The sequence below is a fragment of the Lipophrys pholis genome (genome assembly GCF_963383615.2).
Source record: "Lipophrys pholis genome assembly, chromosome: 14".
NCBI classification, from domain to species: domain Eukaryota; kingdom Metazoa; phylum Chordata; class Actinopteri; order Blenniiformes; family Blenniidae; genus Lipophrys; species Lipophrys pholis.
The window spans coordinates 16364229-16384259 of record NC_137633.1 but is presented as its reverse complement, the minus strand read 5'-3'; the positions used below and the strand labels follow the sequence as shown (position 1 = coordinate 16384259).

The 20031-nt window shown below is 44.3% G+C and overlaps 1 protein-coding gene across 5 annotated transcripts in view; it reads left to right on the top strand.

Moving 5' to 3' along the window:
• The window catches only part of ralgapa2 (Ral GTPase activating protein catalytic subunit alpha 2), a 99125-nt gene that overhangs the window by 61776 nt on the left and 17318 nt on the right, over window positions 1-20031 (top strand). For all 5 annotated transcript variants that reach the window (XM_080479937.1, XM_080479936.1, XM_080479934.1 and 2 more), the window contains 6 exons: window positions 872-1706; window positions 2249-2320; window positions 3428-3551; window positions 3641-3796; window positions 6828-6986; window positions 9597-9724. In XM_080479937.1, the coding sequence (XP_080336063.1) occupies window positions 872-1706; window positions 2249-2320; window positions 3428-3551; window positions 3641-3796; window positions 6828-6986; window positions 9597-9724 (1474 nt within the window). The remainder of the gene's footprint in view (window positions 1-871; window positions 1707-2248; window positions 2321-3427; window positions 3552-3640; window positions 3797-6827; window positions 6987-9596; window positions 9725-20031) is intronic.

Sequence of the window (20031 nt, the reverse complement as noted above, 5' to 3'; positions counted from 1 at the left end):
CAAAAAAAATCCCCAAAACCCGAATACATAGTGCAAATGTCCACTGAAACAATGTTGGAGATTTAAACAGTAGCTTTTGTATGGAAAATTTCATCACACTGCTGCTTTTTTTCAGTGCACAGCTGCACACAGTCTTAGCAGAAATAACAAAACGCTATCAAAAGGGCAAACCAAAGAGTGCCGGCTTAGTTATATTCATGCCCTCACCCCATATTGATCAAGTCACATCAAAGGACCGGTGCATCTCTAATGCAGCTTGGCCTGCTTTCTAAAGAGCTTTCTCCACTTTGATGGGGGATGATGGTATTGATAGCACTGTCACAATGCAAGAGTGCATCTTCTTGTTTTTCCCACATCACTGTGGAATAGAGTACGGCATGCCTTTCACTTGGGAGTAAAAACCTCTGCATTTACATAAATGCAATCCACAAAGCAGAGATCTATTCAGCAGCTTGTAAAGATGGTGGTTCTCATTAGCACTTGGCCAATCTCAACGCTTATCTATTGTAAGACGACTCAATGGGCTTTTCAAAGTTGTCTCTCATGATGAGATGCTACCTACTTAGAAGTGTGCTGGCCAGCCTATTATGAGAAATGAATAAAGTAGTGCTATTAGTAATCATAATTGAGATTTGGCTTTGTGTAAAAAGAGCTAATAGAGATGGTAGCATGTCTACACACAAATGTGGGGCTTTTTAAATCTGGTTGGCGCAGTCTGCAGTGAACCTGTTATAAAGGACAGCCCAGTGCAGCTGTATTCTGAACCCATCAGTTACTTTCACTATTGATCACGTTTCACACTTTCTCGACTGTTTGTCTTCAGAGATGGTCTTTATGTTTTTGCATCCTCCCGTCCATTTTCTCTTCTTAGAAAAACGACGGCGAAACATGGAGCTGATACCTCTAACAGCACGGATGGTCATGACGCACCTGGTAAACCATCTGGGCCATCATCCCCTGAGTGGAGGCCCCGCACTTCTCCACAGCCTCATGAGCGAAAATCACGACAACCCATATGTGGAGTCGTCAGAGCTGTCCTCCGAGGTCTTCAAAAGCCCCAACCTGCAGCTGTTTGTCTTCAACGACAGCACGCTGGTGTCATACCTGCAGATCCCTGCCGAGCCACCCACAGTTGGACAGCCCCCACACCCTTCCTCCCAAGTGCGCATCATAGTCCGGGACATCTCAGGCAAATACTCTTGGGATGGCAGCATCCTCTACTGTACCACACAGGAGGACTCTGTTGATCAGGGAGCGTTTACTGCAGTAGATCCTCCTCTGTACACTGCTACTACAGTCACACACAGCCGAAGCCAGCCCACTTCTCCAACAAAGGGACCCGACAAACATCATGGTTCAGTGTCAGATTGCCTCTCTTACTGTGGTGAGGATGACGAGGTGGATGTTCTGGATGCACTCTTAGAGGACCTAGGCCACAGCAGCCCAGAATGCCTGCCCCACCCACGACTCAGGCTCAACCAGCCGGCCCCGTCACCCCACGGCATGAACTTGGAGCAGGAGAATGCCATCCTAGGAGCTATTCTCCGCCAGGCTGAGCAAGAGGAAGAGCAAGTGAGGAGGTGGGAGGCTGACATAAGCTATCGGGCCGCCTGCCAGAGGGAACCCTCCCACCAAGAACCAAAGGCTCCTTTCTACTTCTGCCGGCTGTTGCTCAATGATCTTGGCATGAACTCTTGGGATCGCAGGTATTACTTACTGAAACTGGCCACAATCAATCTGGCGTACATTGTTGTGCAGAGAATTATCGAGTAAGTCTACTCAAATGTAGTCAGCCAGGGGAAAAAATAAGTTTTATGGATGACAACTTTACTGTCATTAAGTTAGTGACTTTTGCAGTTTGTAACTCAAAGTGAGAGTAAATTTAAAGGCACATTGGAGTCTGGAGCGTCTTAATCTCCTCTCCGCAGGGTAACCGTGCCCAGCTGTTTTCACTGAGGTCTCCCTCACAGAGCCACATCTCTGCAGTGCTACCCCGTAAATTAAAAGCTTACACCTCTTAATGGAGATGGTGCAACAAGCACACAGCGTGCAGGAGATAGTGTTGCACCTGTGCCTGTTTTGCCTTTAGTAATCATCACTGAAGAGCAAAACTTCTCTTTTCAACAACTCGATTGTGATACATTTATTGCCTTCTGAGGGAAACATGGGTGACATTATCAACAGACTCTTTAGTTAGACTTCATGCACTGAATTGAGAAATATGATTTTTGATGTTTTTGTTAAACAGGAAAAGCTTCCACTTGCTGAAGAAAAACTCTAAACTCTTAAGGGAACTGAAGAACTTGGATTCGAGGCAATGGTAAAACTTCACATTGGATTTTACTTCCTTTTTTTTTTTTTTTTATCAAGCCTTTATTTCACTAGTTCCGTTGCTGGCATTAAAAATAATGTTCAAGTCATTTTGGAAATGATATGAGCAAAATCACAAAACAATCACTGTAATGCAACAAACAGATTAATTACGTCAAGCCCTTACAATTTTAAATACTTACACAGGGAAAGAATTACACATGATCATGTAAGTCTTTTTAACACTTTAACAAATCTAAAGTTTAGGCTGGCAGCATGGAGAGAGGCCCGTGGTCACACACACTCATATTAACACTTACTGGCAATTTCTACACACCAGGTTGCCTCATATGTGTGTTTTTGGACTGTGAAAAGAAACTGGTTCATCTGGACACATGCTCAGGGATGATATGCAAACCCCACACAAGGAACATTCTCACTATGAGATGTTGTTAAATACTACATTAAAGCATTCTTCCTGCAGCTTCTCTTAAGCTACATTATATTCCCTCCTCCCTCATGACTTACTTAATCTGTACCATCCCCTGCTGATCACAGCACTGGAAGTCTCCCACTATCACTCTTGTGTTCCTTTGCTTACCATGTCTCTTAGCCCAATCAATAAGCACTCCACACATTGCTAACGACAAGAGCCTATTAAAGGATGCCCTCAGGATTGGACCTTATTTTCCCAGATGGCCAGGCTCGGTTGGGGGAAAAAAACAACCTGTGCACAAGCATGCAAAGTGCCCTAAATCTACCCCAGCAAAATGCACTGCCATGGCAACAGGAAACATGTGTTTGTGAGAGGGTTTGCTGCCTTTCTTTTTAAAAATGATTTTAAAACTAAAGAGATGGTGGACATATTTGCTGAAAACCATGTTTTTTTTTTTCCCCCCCTAGTCTGCTTCGCGGATTTCATTCAGCAAACTCGCGTACACATAGGTGCACAATTTACCTTGATTACTAAGATTGAGCGGTTTGAGTGATTGGATCCACATGTCAAAGCATTTTCACATGAAGTGCCTAATGTAGTTTTTCAAGTTTCTGCATTTGTAAAATTAGCTGCTTTTGTGTATTTTGATCTTCTGGTTTTTTTTTTCTCTTTCTCCTATAGCCGGGAGACGCACAAAATTGCCCTTTTTTACATAGGAGAAGGCCAAGAGGATAAGTGTTCCATCTTGTCCAACAGTGCAGGCAGCCAGGCCTACGAGGATTTTGTCTCTGGACTGGGATGGGAGGTGCAGACAGCACTCTTACCACATGAATATTCATGCAGATATGCACAAGCACACTAAGAACATGCTAAACTGTAAATGTCTCCTTTCAGGTTGACTTGGCCACACACTGCGGCTTCATGGGTGGCCTCCAGAGGAATGGCAGCACAGGTCTCACAGCTCCATACTATGCTACCTCGACTGTGGAAGTCATTTACCATGTCTCAACACGTATGCCGTCAGATTCCGATGACTCCCTCACCAAAAAGGTAAAAGCTGTTTGTAGGCATCCCTCCATTCTCTCCACAGCTATATCCGAATTTAAGGGGCTGGTGCTGATCCCAGCTGACTGAGTGAAGGCAGGCTGCACTCTGGACAGATCCACCAGTCCATCACAGGCCACACAGACAGACGGACAAGCTCACGTTCCCACTCATGCAAGACAATTTAGAGTCACCAAATAACCTCAGATGTATGCACTGGTTCTGTGAAAGAATGAACACGCACAGACAAACTATGAAAACTCCACATAGAAAGAGCCCAAAACCCAACCCTGGACTTGAACCAGGAGACACTACTGTGCAGCATCAGTGGTACATATTGACTGCTTCTGTCTGAGCCCTCTGGATTGTCAGGCATACTTTCATTGAACTGCACACCTCAAGTGCTGAATATGTTGAGGAGAAAATGTTGTTTTGCCTGTTTGTCGCAGGGAAATGACTGCATAGCCTTGCCTGCCCAGAGCAGTGTGTTGTTGTAGCCTTCAGCCCTGTGTTAAGCTGTGATCAGGAGGTGTGACTCCAGAGTGCGGGCATTGATTAGTGACCCTGCCCAGGAAGGCCTGAGGAGTAGAGAATCGCAGGCGCGTGAGTGAAGAGAGGGCATGTGCCGCTGTGGTAATGACTATGATTCTGCTCTCCCCTGCCCCCCCTCCCCGTGTGCTGTGACCAGGGCCTGGATTCAGCCATTAGCTCTCCCTGCTAGGGCAGGCGCCGGCCGGATGCCGGCAGGATCCTTTTATCCAATTCCTGCTGCCGCCACAGGAGCGATCGATTGGGTTCTGCACTGGGATTCTGTGCTACAGTGCAGCAGTAGCAGTTAGCACGAAGAAATGAGCCGCAAGGCCCCTGCCCGTGCTGCCAATCTTCTCATACAGTACCCTGCTGAGAAGGGAAATTCATCAGGCTCTCCTCATATCCAACCACACTTCAGCCAACACCAGACCCCACACACACACTCTCCATTTCACAAATAATAACCGACTCATTCCAAATCCGTCCTCAACCTGTGCTTTGTGGTCCAAAAAATAAGTTAGACCAAGGAATGATTTTGACTTGGCTTCACCAGAGTGAGGCGCTGGAGGGGTGGCCAATGCCCAGAGCAGAGTGTGCTGCCACTCCACTTTTATTCATTTCACTAGGAACTTCTGTAATTGCTCATGCTCACCTTCCTCCGAGCCACAGAGCTCCATTCCAGCCAGAGGTTCAAGCAAAATTGGCAGGCTGGCTGCATGCGCAAATGCTTCAGAAAAAAAGATAGGAGAGAAAAGAGGTGAGTGGTATGAAGAATTGGAATGAGAAGCAGGCTTTGTCTGTGTCCAAGTAGGATGTTTCTGTGTCAATTTAAAAATAACACTTTTAGACCAGCAGTCACCCACTTTACTGCCTGTAACCATAGAGGCATTCTGGGGGGGGGTTGCTCTTGCTGAGCACATTGCCTGTTTGAAGACGATAGAAGCTGGGGAAAGCAAAAGGGAAAGAGGGTAAACTATGAATTCCTCAATCCAATTGTGCGTTTTAGTGCAATGCAGGCTGCAGCAGTAGCAGCTGGCTTTCATAATGTGGTTATAGAAGCGACCTGCAGGGTTGGGGTCAGGCCATGTAGACTGTGTGCATGTGTCTGTGTATTGGATGTGTGAAAGAGTGAGATAGACGGGTGCTTTCGCCATCGCCCTCACCCCCAGGCACTACAGCTTAACTGTGCTGCTGCAGGTTGTTTTTTATGAGGAGCCTCTTGTGTTCTTGGGGACTCTGGTTTGCTGTTTCCATGCGTAAAACCCACTGGCTGGGTGGAAGGTCAAAGAGGACTAATTGGACAAGAGCCTTTGACTTGAATGACATTTTATTAAAGAAGTCTCAAACATTTGGATGTGATTAACAAAGGGGGTAAATAGATTGGTGCAGAAGATGATTGACTAGAGCGTAAGCATCCTCATTAAACGTGTCATTCAGCTCATCCAAATGCTAATATCTTAACCCAAATTAACATCCGAGTGTTGATTGTCTGGCACAAATGCATATTCAACATTTTCTCTGAAATTGTCCCAGTGACTGACCTGGTTGGTACCTGCTGATCCCTGAACAGACAGACTGAACTGGCGAGCTCCAGTAATCGGCATGCCGTGGATTTGTTTAAGATTACCGTATTACCATAATTAAGGGCTTATAATAGAATGTGCTAATTGCATTTTTGGTGGCGAGGGCATGTTTCCTAATGGCTCATTAGGCCAACAGTACATTGGCAGATGTTTTCTTCAGAGTAGAGGCTCACTTTTCAGTGTCCATGATACCCCAGAAAATGGGAAGGACTGCTTGATTCATCACTAGTCTCCCAGCTAATAATGATTCACACTTTCCAGAAAATATAATGTAGCCATGTTCAACTGTTTTCATGTTGGGAATGGTGAAGCTGTTTACCTTTTCTTTTTTTTTTTTTTAAAGTGGCATCAGTCAATTTCCTGTTATTTAAGTGTACCTTCTTGTCCTGCGCAGTTTCATTTGTGTTTGTGAATAGAAGGGAAATGGGAAGCAATTTAATCTGTGATGGGGAAGGTTAATTGGATTTGAATTATTTGGTTTTAAGATGCTCAATTTTGTCCATTTTGTGTCAGCTATTTGAATTTGTAATGAAAAAGATGTAGAAAAACAGTGAGAACCAGAATGCAGACTCTGGATTTAAACCATTGTTTTCATACAAAGTTTATTCTTTAGCTGTAAGTAGTCCGCTTTCTCTGGCACCTACTGCATGCAGCAATGAAAGCTTGTCCTTTTTTATTCCCTCCTTATCTGACTCACCAGTAAATAGTATTTTATCAGTCTTCCCCCCATCCTTCAGAGCTCATCCACTTCAGTTTGCTCCTGAGTCTTTGGAGCAGTGATGTTCGCTTAAAATACAGACCCAATAAATCCAGTGCAGTCCCCTAATGCAGCTAAATTTGTGTTCCTGTCATCAGTGCAGCGGCGTTGACAATCACATTCAATCGCCAGGTCTTTCATTAAAGGGATTCTGTTTGTCTGGCAGCTGCGTCACCTGGGAAATGACGAGGTGCACATCGTGTGGTCCGAGCACACCAGAGACTACCGACGTGGCATCATCCCAACTGACTTTGGAGACGTGCTGATTGTCATCTACCCAATGAAGAACCAGATGTACTTCATCCAGATCATGAAGAAACCACAGGTGAAAATACTGCAGTCACCGGCATTACAAGCCAATCAGTCAAAACATTATAACCACTGACAAATGATTAAAAAAAAAAAACACAAATTATCTCTTCATTATTGCACATGTTAGTGGGTGGGAAATATTGAGAAAACAAGGGAACACTCTTTGTAAGTATCTATCAAAACTGGTTCAAGGAAGAAAAACTAGTGACAGGTTCGTAGGCTCATTGATCCACAGAGGGAATGAAGACTGACCCATGTAGTTTGATTAATGAGAAATTAAGGAGAAGAATGACCGTCGCTCAAACTCCTGCAGAACGTGTGGGCCTAGAAATGTAAAGATCTGTACAATCTTAGACAGGTGGTTGCAATGCTCTGGCTGATTAATTTTAGTACAGGGGCCACTTCTAAAACAATTTGGTCTTGAGCAAGCCGTACCAGTAAAATGGTAGCATGTTCACATTTAAGTGAAACATTTTGGAAATTATTAAATGTACCTTTGTGTTAGCACAAGTTGTTAGCTCCATTTTTTATATTTTTTACAAAACCTGAACAATTTTTAAAGATGAAAGCTAAACTAATATAAGCCCAGCGCGAGGCTATTTTTAACAATTCTTCTGTTGCGTAAACCATCTCTTCCAACGTTGCAGCATTTAACATGCTTTCACAACTTCTGTATGACTTTGAAGCTCATGCTACTTCACTAGCAGTAACTTAACTTTCACTGCTGAATTGCTAATGAACGACTGTCCACTTCATTCTAAAATTAAAGTCAGTGTTTTCCCTATAAATTTGACACTTTGCAATAATATCCGGCGGATCCAAATGGACCCTGTGGTGGGACAGCTTCATATGTTTGACACCCTGGTGTAGATGACAGGCATGGCTCACCAGGAAGCTTAATGAAAGTGAGCCATCACAGAGCTCCTCTCTCGATGACAAGTGATAATATCCCCCACAGAAAAAAGTATGTCAACTGGACCCATATGTCAGGTAATGCAGCCTCTTGTCCCTCCTCTTCTATTCATACTCTGCTCTGAAATTTTATAGGTTCCTTCTCCTGTGGTGCTCTCTGTCTAAAGGCACTCAGTTCCCCTCTACTCCAGCCGTGCATTATTACCCACACTGTGGGTATGTGCTCTGAGATGGTCACTCTCCTTTGTTGGCTAGCTTTCATCTTGGTTACTCCATAGCACTGCACTCATGTGTGGCCTCCCAGAGGACAGTGAAATGTCTTTCTTTACAACTCTCTTCAGATGTTCGCATTTATTCGCAAGACTCTTTACATCAAAGAGACTGAAATTATGTCTTCGCAATTTTTTGTTTCATATTTTCATCCTCTAAAAGCACAGATCATGTTAGGTTTTTCCTTCAAACATATATTTTTTAAGGAATTACGTAAAAAATAAAATGCTATAAATTATTTGGAGTTGTATCTATGATATAAGACTAGAGGAGGTTCTCCATGTTGTTCAGTTTCCTCCCACAGTGCAAAAACATGCATTTAAGGTTGAATGGTGATTCTGTCCAGGTCTACCCTGCCTTTAGTGACATAATGAATCTACTCTGTACTACTGATGCAGATTGTTTAAGAAAACTACAGCATTTGTGTTTTAAAAGCTCTGAATGACCTACAATTCCATTTGATAGACAGTGATCTTTCCCTGAGAGCTCAATCAATCACTATGAAACAATTTTCAAGCAGAAAACAACAGCCGTAATTGTGTTTTCTAAACCTTTCCCTGTTTTGGTGGCAGCCTGATGGATGGATTGCAGCCAATTTCTATCTTTGTAAGCATTTCTCACTGGGGAGTACCACAGTTTGCTCACTAATATAAAGAGACAAGGGAGAGCTAAGATTGAAAGCGGCAGCAGTTGAAGAAAGTTAACATATAATGGTGTTACATTTATTGTCGCTGCTGCCATTATAGTGTCCCACATCTCCACCCTATAAACAAGCCAGCCAATTACCCAAAGTAACCTCCACCTGCAAAAACCTGTAAAACCATCCACTCAAATTTTAGCTCACAGTTGATATATTATTTCCAAAGTTTTCCCACACATGATTGAATTAATTAGTCTGTATGATTTCGGTTGAAAAACTTGTGTATTGTTTAATTTAAATGGTCATTATACTCATCACGCTGCCAAGTTGAAGACAGCAGGACCTTTTGGAAAGACTTTGACGTCCACGTCAACTTCCAGGTCAATGACTATTGAGCTTCAGTGATTAAGGGCTCCTTTCCAATATGCATGAACAGACGCGTGTAGGCACACACTCTTGCGCTGTTGCTAAAATTCATATTGCCCCTTTTGTATTTGTTCAGTAGCTCAATATGAGGGCATTGTGTGGTATTGATTGTCATTTTAATTTCATTTAGCTAACATTGATTCACATTAGATATGTGTGGTTGTCATGCAAAGTTAGGTAAAATCCAATTTCAACTTGAACTTTTGCCCTAAACAGATGGAGGAGCCGTTTAAAACGGAACAAAAAGATTTTTAATCAGCCCTCTCTTCTTGTGGCACTTACATACACAATGATTGGACCCTAGCCAAATTAATTTGGGATCAGTGTGTTTCAATAGCTAATTACTCTTTAATACTTTTTTCTTAACTTCCACAGGTTCCTTTCTTCGGGCCTCTGTTTAATGGCGCCATCGTCACTGGGACGCTGCTGCCAAGCTTAGTCCGGGCCACCTGTATCAATGCCAGCAGAGCTGTCAAGTCCCGCCTGACCCTCTACCAGAGCTTGTATCCTTACTCCTCAAACCCTGCTTCTTCTAATCTTCACTTTGAGAGGAATCCAACTATTTAAAAAGACTCCAACAGCTGAGATCATTTAGGTTATTGAAATATGGGAAGTTACATTACTAAAGGGATTGTTTTGAAAAGTAAAATGTCACTTTGCCCAAATATTTTTAGTAAAACCAGCTCCCATTTGTGGAAAATTCCCCGAGACATGTGGCGTGCTTGTCACCTAACCCAATGTACACAGCTGAGTGCTGACACTGATCTTTATGGGCTACCTGATTTACATACAGCTATTAGGCTGAGGCTGTTTCACAGCCTGGAGCAACATGGGAGGGAGAAGGGCTGTTTTGGGTTGGAGCGCAGATAATGTGTCATCATTTATCAGTATCGTTTTATGGGCAACAAGGAGAGCCAAAATAAAAGCACCATCAGCATATGCATACAAGTGCGAACACACGCAGGCACGCACACGCACTCGATCTCGATGCCGTCCCTCCACCCATCCTTCCAACAGTGTGCCATTACGAGGCTGACTCCAGCTGTAGTTGTCAGTTGGTTTAAAGAGAGTGTAATTACCAATGGAGATGAATTAGCATGTGAATGCTAGCCGCACAGAGTTGAGGGGGGGTGGGGTGGGGTTGGGTGTGGGAGTGGGAGTGGGGATGGGGGGTGCAGAGTTGAGATGGCCCCTGGAGGGGGGAAACCCGATCTCCCTTAACGCCCCGCTCCTCCTCGGACAGCATGTACTGCACCGCCTCACCGCGAACCACGCTGCCCCTCTGGCAGTTGCTATAGAAACCTCCCCTAAGGAGATTTCATATGGGTGGAGGACTGATATGTATTGTTTGCTATATTTGAGAAACTTGTAGTGTCTTCATTGTGGTCATGCTTTGTATTTACAACAAAGGCTTTTGGGCCTTAATGGTATAGAAACACATATTACGCGAGGTGTGTGGAAGTATTTGTCTGTCTGTATGCGTTTCACGGTGCAGCACATCACCCCCCCCCGACTCACCCACCCACCCTGATATCAGGCCTTGTCTGAGTGTCCCTGGGGGCATCCTGAGTGACAGATGTCTGTTACCCGACGCCAAGTGAATTAGCCCAGTGTGACTCTCGGTGCCAGAGGGGGGCCGGCCACAGGCCCGCCTGCCTCGGTGAGCCTCAGGGGTGATTGGGTGAGGGTGGGAGAGTGTATGGGAAGGGTGAGGTGCAGTAGCAGGCCTGTGCCGGGCCTCAAAAAGCCTCACCTGGCATTCCTTAGCAGAGGAGCAGTCAGCACAAAGGCATGATCTATGAGAGGAGATAAGCGCTGCCTCTGGAGTTCTGGCACTGATAGGCTGCCAGGCCTCACACACTCCAAGAGAGGAGATGAATGGATGTGCCAGGCAAAGCCCAATGCCAAACTCAGTATCTGCATGTCTGCCTGCTGTTTGTCTGCCGAGCTAGAAAGCTCGTAAGGACCGAGGCGACACATAAACTATGCAATAATCAAAATGTTTTGGTGACATGTACATCAGTAGATCAAGATTTGGTATCTCCAAAATACCAAATCTCCCAAGTGGCACAGTGTCCAGCCATGGAGTGAATCATAACCAAAACAATGTCTTAAGTGGTAGGTGGTGTAGATGCTTTGGTCATTGGATTTCCTTTTGTACTGCTCCAGCCTTTTGCACTTTTTCCTCTACAGTGATTTCAATGCTTCCATCTTCTCTGGGTGTGTGGCTCTTTATCTCTCACAGTTTGGAACAATCTCTTTTTTTTTTCCCCAGGATGTACGTTTTTTGTTTTTTTTTGTGCAAGATGAAAATCCCCATCCTTAGTTTACCCCTCCACAATCCCTTAACAATCCGCAGCCTGCTCTCTGCCTGTGAGGCCACTCTCCAAGGTAATTAGTTGAATATTCCTTCAAAGAGAAGCTATATGACCCCCGTGTGTCCAGATAAAAGGCCAGTATGGCTCTGCAGCCCCCTCACACGCTCCGTCACAAGGCTCGAGAGGACTCCAGCAGTCTGCCTCAACCCTTGCAGAATCTCTCAAGCTAATAGGATTTGATATTGAAAAATGACCACCAGCGACAGTTTTTTTTTTCTTCTTTTTGAAAAGCACACAGAATGGGTTACTGAAGTTTTTATTTATTTACATTTTTTTCAGATGCATACATACAAACCATTGCTCTCTCTCTTTACGTATTCCTTCCATCATGTCTCACATACTTCTCCTTGCTCTCTTTCTAAATTTGTGAAATCTGGCAGTTTCATATGCTTCCTCGTGTCATGTACAGATCTCCATGTCAGTTAGAGTCTGCATCAATTTCTCCTGTCAGGGCACCACCTCAGCCTCACAGGCATCGTATCGCGAAGCTCTCGCAGACGACTCATAATGTATCATTTATTATTTATACGTCTGATAGAAAATGCAGCTGGCGTTCTAAGTGTATTCCTTGCAACTTGTCCGTCCTATCACAGCTACATTTGGAGTACCACAAAATGTTCAGTTGAAAACGACTTTGATTTTTATTAAACCGCAATTGTTTTTTATTGATTCGTGGCTTCACTAGTAAATGTCATCTTGCGTTTCTGTTAATGGAGCGCATCTCTGCACAAGCAACATGTAGAACACCTTGGCTCCAGACAGATGATGAGTTTGTGGGCTTCACCTGAACCCAGCCAGCCGCTGGATGGCCTCGCTGTCTGATGCCATTTATTGTGCGATAAAGATCCTTCATACTGTCAGTATAGAATAATGTCTTCATCCAAAAGGTTGAATCCATTTCTCTCTTCAACAAGCACTTGATTTTGATGTGCCATCCATCACCCTTTGTGACGGCGGTATTGGTAAAGGTAGAGAGTGAGTGTGTGTGTGTGTGTGTGTGTGTGTGTGTGTGTGTGTGTGTGTGTGTGTGTGTGTGTGTGTGTGTGTGTGTGTGTGTGTGTGTGTGTGTGTGTGTGTGTGTGTGTGTGTGTGTGTGTGTGTGTGTGTGTGTGTGTGTGTGTGTGTGTGTGTGTGTGTGTGTGTGTGTGTGTGTGTGTGTGTGTGTGTGTGTGTGTGTGTGTGTGTGTGTGTGTGTGTGTGTGTGTGTGTGTGTGTGTGTGTGTGTTGGGGAGATGGCAAGTTACTAATAGGTGAGACAATGCGAAACTGACCTTGATTCGGAGACATAGCCTCCCTACTGGACACAATCAATAGCTTTTGCACACTGCCCTTAGTCCCCATCCTCTGCTCTGACACACACACACACACACACACACACACACACACACACAGATCCATCTCCAGGCAGCGATCAATATCCATAATCTGTTTCTGCCCATCGCCAGTCATGCGAGCCAGGCTTTTAGGTGGCGTGTGTGTGAGATTGTGATTGTGTGTGTGTGTGTAGCAGAAATAAGAGAGGGGGCTTGATCCTTTCAGTCAAACCCAGAAAGCTGCTGAAGTCTGTCATGTTCCCTCACACAGCTCAGATGAGCATATCTCCAGTCCCCCAGCCCCACCGGCCCAAGTAAAGGAGATGTACATAATTCCTACTGATGTATACCGACCACATAATGAATACGGTGTCCTGTATGCGCTCCTTTTGTGTGCTGTAGCTGCATCCTCGGACACGATCATAATTATTACTGTGAATGTATTGACTGTGACATATTCTCACACCCCTCCAGAGCAAGTTATTGTCCCACTCTCACTGTGTTTTTGTCTGGCTCCTTTGTATACTGTAAGATTCTTCACCTTGCTGAGATGATGGTGCGCCTGTATGGATGACAGGGTGTCATGAATAGGATCTGCCATGTTAGTGTTGTCTCACATGAATTATTTAACATTGTTGATAGGTCTAATTTGCCAGCTGTTGTGCCATAACTGTCGACAGACTCGTGGATAATACTCAGCAGTCTATATCACTATGAAACACAGTGCTTGACTGGGCACAGTCAGACGCCAAGAAAGTCATTATATGCTGGATTCATGTAACGGCCTGAGCTGATGTGAGTATAACTAGCCAACTTCCTGTTCCTTCCGAGCAGCTAAAAGCTATTTGTCATATAGAGTCACATTTGCCACATAGGGAGTCAGTCAGCTTTACGTGTTGCTTTGATTAACTAGAAGTGTCAAGAAGTGCATCATGTGACTGGATGGGAGCTATTCTGATGGAGGCAGTTGGTCGTCGTTTGCAAAGAAGGTGTTGTTTTGAAAGGGGGAGTTGAAGTGTCCCATGTTTTGAGCTGGCAAAGGTAGTTTTTTCAACCGAGGCTGGCATTGGCTTTGATAGGTTGGTTGAGAGTTTACGCAGTGTTTGGGGGGTGGGGGGCTGCAAAGAGAGGAGGGGTGTCTCCCCCACTGAATGTTTTAACCTAATCCCATTATCAGTGTAGCGCACTGCCTCCCATCTCTTTCCCTTCCCTCCTTATCCCTGCCCCCCCTCCCGCTCCTCTCTCCAGCTGACCAGCTGTTCCTGCCGGGACTCACGACAATGTCCGATGTGTTCAGATCACTGAGTCCCACCCCCCTGCACACCACACACCCACCCACCTCCTTTGCCTCCAACACACACAAATGAACAGAGTGCAGTCCATGCACAACCAAGGCAATTGCCAAACCCATTGCTGGAGCCTCAGAAGGCCTAGAGGGAGGAGGGTGTTAGTTAGGGAAGAGGGAGGGAGGGAGGGGTAGCTTTTGGGGGTGCGGAGGGGGCAAGCACAGGCCTGTCAAACCAAGAGCCCTGACTCAGGAGGCAACCCAGCTCGGATGGCATATGGCGTCTAGCTTCATACAACATGCAAAAGTATTCTCTCCCTTCGCCCCCACTCATCCACCCCCCCAGTCCCCTCCTGCTGCTAATGCAGAATGACTCATAGCATTACTCATTTTTTTTTCTCTCCACCAACCCCCCCACCACCATCACATTAGTTCCCTCCTCCTCTTGCCACCCAGCCTTGTAACAAAAGGCGTACACTGTATGGCACCCACACCCTGAAAGCCCTGGGGGCCCAGCCTAGCCCAGCTTGCACTCTGGGGTCTGGAGCTTCATGGGGGCCGCCCCTTTTTTAAACACAGGTAAAGCAGGCATGGAACCAGACGGCCAACAGCAGGGACACAGAGCCCTGCCTGGGGTAGCATACACAAACTGCTGGTGTCAAACTGTTGTGCCTCTTAGTATTGTTCAGTTTTTGTTTGTTCTGAACCGCCTTTATATTGTTGCACCTCTGGTATCATAAAGTCACCATACTATATTTTTTGCGGCGGAGTTTAGACATTCATGTGCATCATATGTTTCATTTTATCTAATCATTTTTATCCAATCACTTTTATCTAATCATTTATATCGCTTGTGCATCATTCATAATATTCACAGTGCTGCTAAAGATTTAGGTGCTAAAAATATCAGTTCATACAATACAAAAACATTAAATGCCATCAAATTTTTCCAGTAAAAACTGCATAGCCTAGTGTAACGAAAGAATGTCACGCTCTGTGTATTTTTAAACTTGAACCCCCACCCTCTCGCCCCTCCTATCTCCGTCTGTTATGCATTCATGTCTGACATCTGTCTGTTTGTTAGCTGCAAAGTGAAAGCCAATTTTGAATGGGACCTCTCCCTTGCTCCCATCCCCTACTCAGAATGGGTGTATCAGATAGAAAAAACATTAACTAGACTCCTACAAGGTGTTTCTCATTGTGTTTTGACAAATGGTTGTCCACAACAGGGCTTACCATTATATTTTATGTAGTTTTATATATTTGATTTCCTAATCAAAGAAATTGCTAAATATTTTCACAACAATCAATTCTGATTTAAAGCTGATGGTTTTTGTGTTTTTCCTAGAATCATACACTGTGAGTATAAAAACAATATGTTATAGAAGTCTTTACCAATTTTTGACTTATTTTTTGAATGACATTTTACTGAGTAGATATTTTTTTAAGTCATTGTATTTTATGTTTTGATATGATTTTTTGAATTTTAAAGACAATGATTCTCTTCAAATACCTGCATACATTTGGCTATGTGGCCCCAACTATGAGTATTTGTGTCAGACATTCTAATGATATGTACTGGAATGATTGTGACTCTGTTGAATTTGTTGTTGATGCTCTTGCCGGGTAGCTTCTAGGAAATACTGTGCAAAAAAATTAAAAATTTTCAAAGAACAAAGATTAAAATAGTCATAATTAATGTTTTGCTAATAAGTCTTTGAACCCTTATTCGGGATACCCTGACCCCGGCGTTGCCACGGGGCCCCGTGCTGCCTTGCACTGCCGTTGGGAAGCCACGTTCATTGTGATTGATGTGCGGCGGTGCAGCTTCGAGCTTGGGTGTAAAAACCTGTCCGTCCGCTTTAAGTGATTAGCATCCAGCTAGCCATTCCATCTGTTACCCCCAGCCCTGTTTAATTAATGAACTTTCTTTTTCCACCCTCCAGCCAGCCAATGCAACACTAAAGAAAAAGCTGTTAGCCCTCTCAGGTTATCCAAATGGATGCGTGTTCTTGCACCCCCCACCATCCTCAATGGGCGCGTACTCATTGATTAGTTATGTTTTGTTTTACCCTCTTTTGTCTCAGGGTTCTTGAAGGGAGGGTTAATGAGCTTTCCTGGCAAGCTGTAGTGCTTGGAATCTGGGGATAAATGGGAATAATTTTGTTGTTTTTTGTTTTGTTTTTTGTGACTGACTTGGCAGGGATGTGAAGCCTCGTGCCACCATGTGTGTTTGTGTGTACGTGAATGATGATGTGAGTTTGTTTGGATGCGAATGAATGGCTTTGAGGCGGGGTGTATTGCATTTCATCCCTGCTGCTCTATTATTCCTCTTCAGAAGCAGAGGATCTGGAACACTCTTTAACAGTCGGCCCTGTCACTATTCATCTTCCAGCCATCTCAGCAAAACTCTTGTCCTGTCCTCTTTTTAACACCAAGTTGTCCCTCTTTTTTTCCCTTTATGTCCCTTCTTCCTTCCGTGTCTCTTTGCTACAAGGCAGTGGACAGCCCTTTGTGCAGAAAAAGCTGCCCTCTTTTGTTTGTGCGGCCTTTTTTATCCGTGTGCTAATCGCCATGGTCGTGTGCCTGAGTTGGACCCCATATTTCACGCTCGGCTCTCCTTTGTTTGACACACCGCCCCTGATAAGAATCCCAATTCTAGGGCCTCTCTGATATTGAAATCCAACAGCGGCGTAGAAAGAGCCTTCAATCATCCATTATCTGTGCTCCAGTGATTACCATTCAATCTCCCAGGGTCCAGGCTCCTCATCACTGGCCCCACAGCCGAGGCCGTCCCCTGAAAGAACCTGCATCCCTTAACGCCTGTGCCTCATTCAAGCATATCCATAGATATTTTTGACGCTGTCTCCAGACAGCGCCACGTTGAATGCTGCAGGGAAATGTCAGTGAAATGTCACTCATCGCTCTCCGCTGGAATCTCTCGCTCTTTGATGTGTGGCAGGGTTTTCTGGGACTCTTGTGAAGACACCTTCTGACATTATTGGGCGTCTTTGTCCCTAAATAACCATTACATTTTCAGTTCTTTTTATTGGTTCTCAGACCAGACTGTGTTGCTGTTAATGTTGCAGACTTAATTGGCTGTTTTAAGAAGGAATTAGTTGATTATTTATAAGTTGCGCATTAATGCCTTTTCAAATGGTTCAAAGGCAATGTCTGTTCCTCCGCTGGCCTGTGGCCATTGTTCTCTTTCAGAGGGTGTCCTTGTGCCTCGCAGCATTTGCATTTTTGCACTAAATGGAATTTTCTGCATTGACAGACAGGCAAAGGCAAACAAAGCAATAATAATAAATACAAAAAAAAACCATTTAAGTGCGCATCGCTGTGCATTGTCTGCTTCCTCTTACAGCAAGCAGCCTTTGATGTGTTAATACTGAGATTCTGCGTTTCATTGTCAAGTGGTGGCTTTGGTTGAAAGAGAAGCAATGAGAAATATTGGGCAGATCTTACAGTGTCGCTTCACAGCAACAGGCTGTAATCAAATTGAGTTTGTTGTCGAACAAAAAGAGACTATTGTTAGTTGTTGAAACATCTGGTAGTGGCATCCTCTGTGCCTCTTTTGGTCATACATTATAACTTTGAATTGAATGTCTGTACATACCATAATTATCAATTAATCAATTAATACTCCACCTGGGTCTTGTATGTTTAAAAAAAAAATGTAAGAGAGGCCCTTTGCTACAGACATCTACTTATCCTACACTGTGTTTAGATACTCAGCAGCTCTTGGTACCTTTGTGTAATGTAGCTTGCACATCTTCATTAGTTATGTATAGCTTCTAATTACTATTGATGAGACTCTAGCTGATTTGGGGACAAATCTATAGCTTTTGTTATTCTAATGAGTGTTATTTACCCTCAGATCTTCAAGCCAGGGGGCTTTGGAACGAGGCTTTGTGCATGCAGATATAGCCAGGCCTGCTCTAGCTACACCCACTTGTTTTTGTATCTGCCGACTTTGACAAAATCCAGTTTCCCTCCCCCCACATCATCGTCCGTCTGCGTGGATGTATAGCACTTCCCGCTACTCCATCTGTTTTTGTCCAGCCCTGAAAAGGTCCATTATAATCTGCAGGATGCACAGTTGACGTGCTGCGAGCTACGCCTCAGCCAATCAAGGCAGTGCGCCGAACTTAGACCATGAATTCGAGGGGCCCTAACCCCCTCCTCCAAGTTCACATTTGATTATGTGGGGTCTCTGTCAGAGATCTTCAGTTGAACAAGTTTTTATAACAACATTGTCTCCATCATCCCTGTTCCTCATGAAAGCGTCCACTCTGAATGGGGGTCCATGCATGCCCACTGGATGATGGCAGGCTCCTGATTAACCCGGGAGTGACTAGCTAATGTCATTGAAGGAGGGCCACCTGGCTGTGAGACTGTACAGTCAGCTGCCACTGAAGGGCCAGAATAGGAGACGACCAGGTGTTGGGCTGCAGCCCCCCTAATTGTTGCCATGTAATAGCCTGCTTGACTGCACAATATAGCCCAGGGGCGAGGATTAGGAAAAAGCTGTTGCCAACACAGAAGTCTATTTTCTTTTTAGCCCTAGGTTCAATGTGTGGGTTTCTCTCATGCATATGTGTGTACACATGCATACATCTTGCTATACTGTCGCCCTCATCCCTTACAAACATAGCAAATAGAAGACAGAGCTTCATTTTTGGCTACCTTCCAGCGGTCCATGGACGAGTTGTCCATTCAGGGGGGGGGGGGGGGGGGGGGCACATTCTTTGCGTCATGTGCGCAAAGATCATTTTTCGCGAGAAACAAAGCCATATGATACTATACTAAATATATATGGACATATACTAGATATATGAAAAATACATAAAATATCAATTACAAATAATATGTAAAAGTACATTTTACAGGATTTATTTTCTCAAACAAATTCTGAAATCTCATCCGTGGACGAGTTGTCTTCTGAGGGTGCTGTCCCTGGACGGGTTGTCCTCTGAGGGTGCTGTCCATGGATGAGTTGTCCTACAATCCCTTCCAGCCCCTACAACTCCGTGCTTCTTTTCACACTGTGATTGGCAACAATGTAAAGTTTCATCCATTGGAGGTAATTTGGCTAATCACTTAAAGGAAAAATATTTGTATTGCATAGTTGACCCATAAAAAGAGAAGCCGATATTCACACCCCTTGACCAAATAGTATGCACACAGTCCAGTCCGTTATTTTTAGAATGGATTTAGATTTCATTGGAATAACAACAGGATCGATTGAAATATGTCAAAAATGCAAATACAGAAGCAAATGAAATCCCTCTTGTCCCATAGTAACTAAGCCTGTTCTCTTTATCTACCTCAGATGTCATCATATGTAACCTAGCGCTAATAATTATCATTCCCACTAAATGCCTGGCATTTCACGTAAGGCCAGGCAGCCTAATTGGTCCAATGAACCTTTCACATAGGGGGCAATGACGGAACAAGACACTTTATATGCCACATGTCTTGGCGGTGAAGTAGACGGAGATGCTTGGCGTTAATGCATCACGGTTATTGTGTTGCAGATGCCACAAGCATCATTAAAATTGCAGAAGGCCTCAGTTCATTTTGTTTTAATATTTTATTAGACCTTGTCTGAGCGGTGGTATCGCAGGGTTAAAATCTGAGTCATTTAGCATGGCCCAGGGTTGGCTTTTTTGCGCTTGCAATTTAAGTCTCATCCCGGTTGTCTCAATGTGTCAAACACGTTACAGAATATCAAGGTGCTCTGGTAGCTGCTCAGCTATTCAGGTGAGTACAGGTGGGCTGAATGTGTAGCTTGAGAGTATCCATCAAGTTGTTTGCTTTATTTGCAAAGG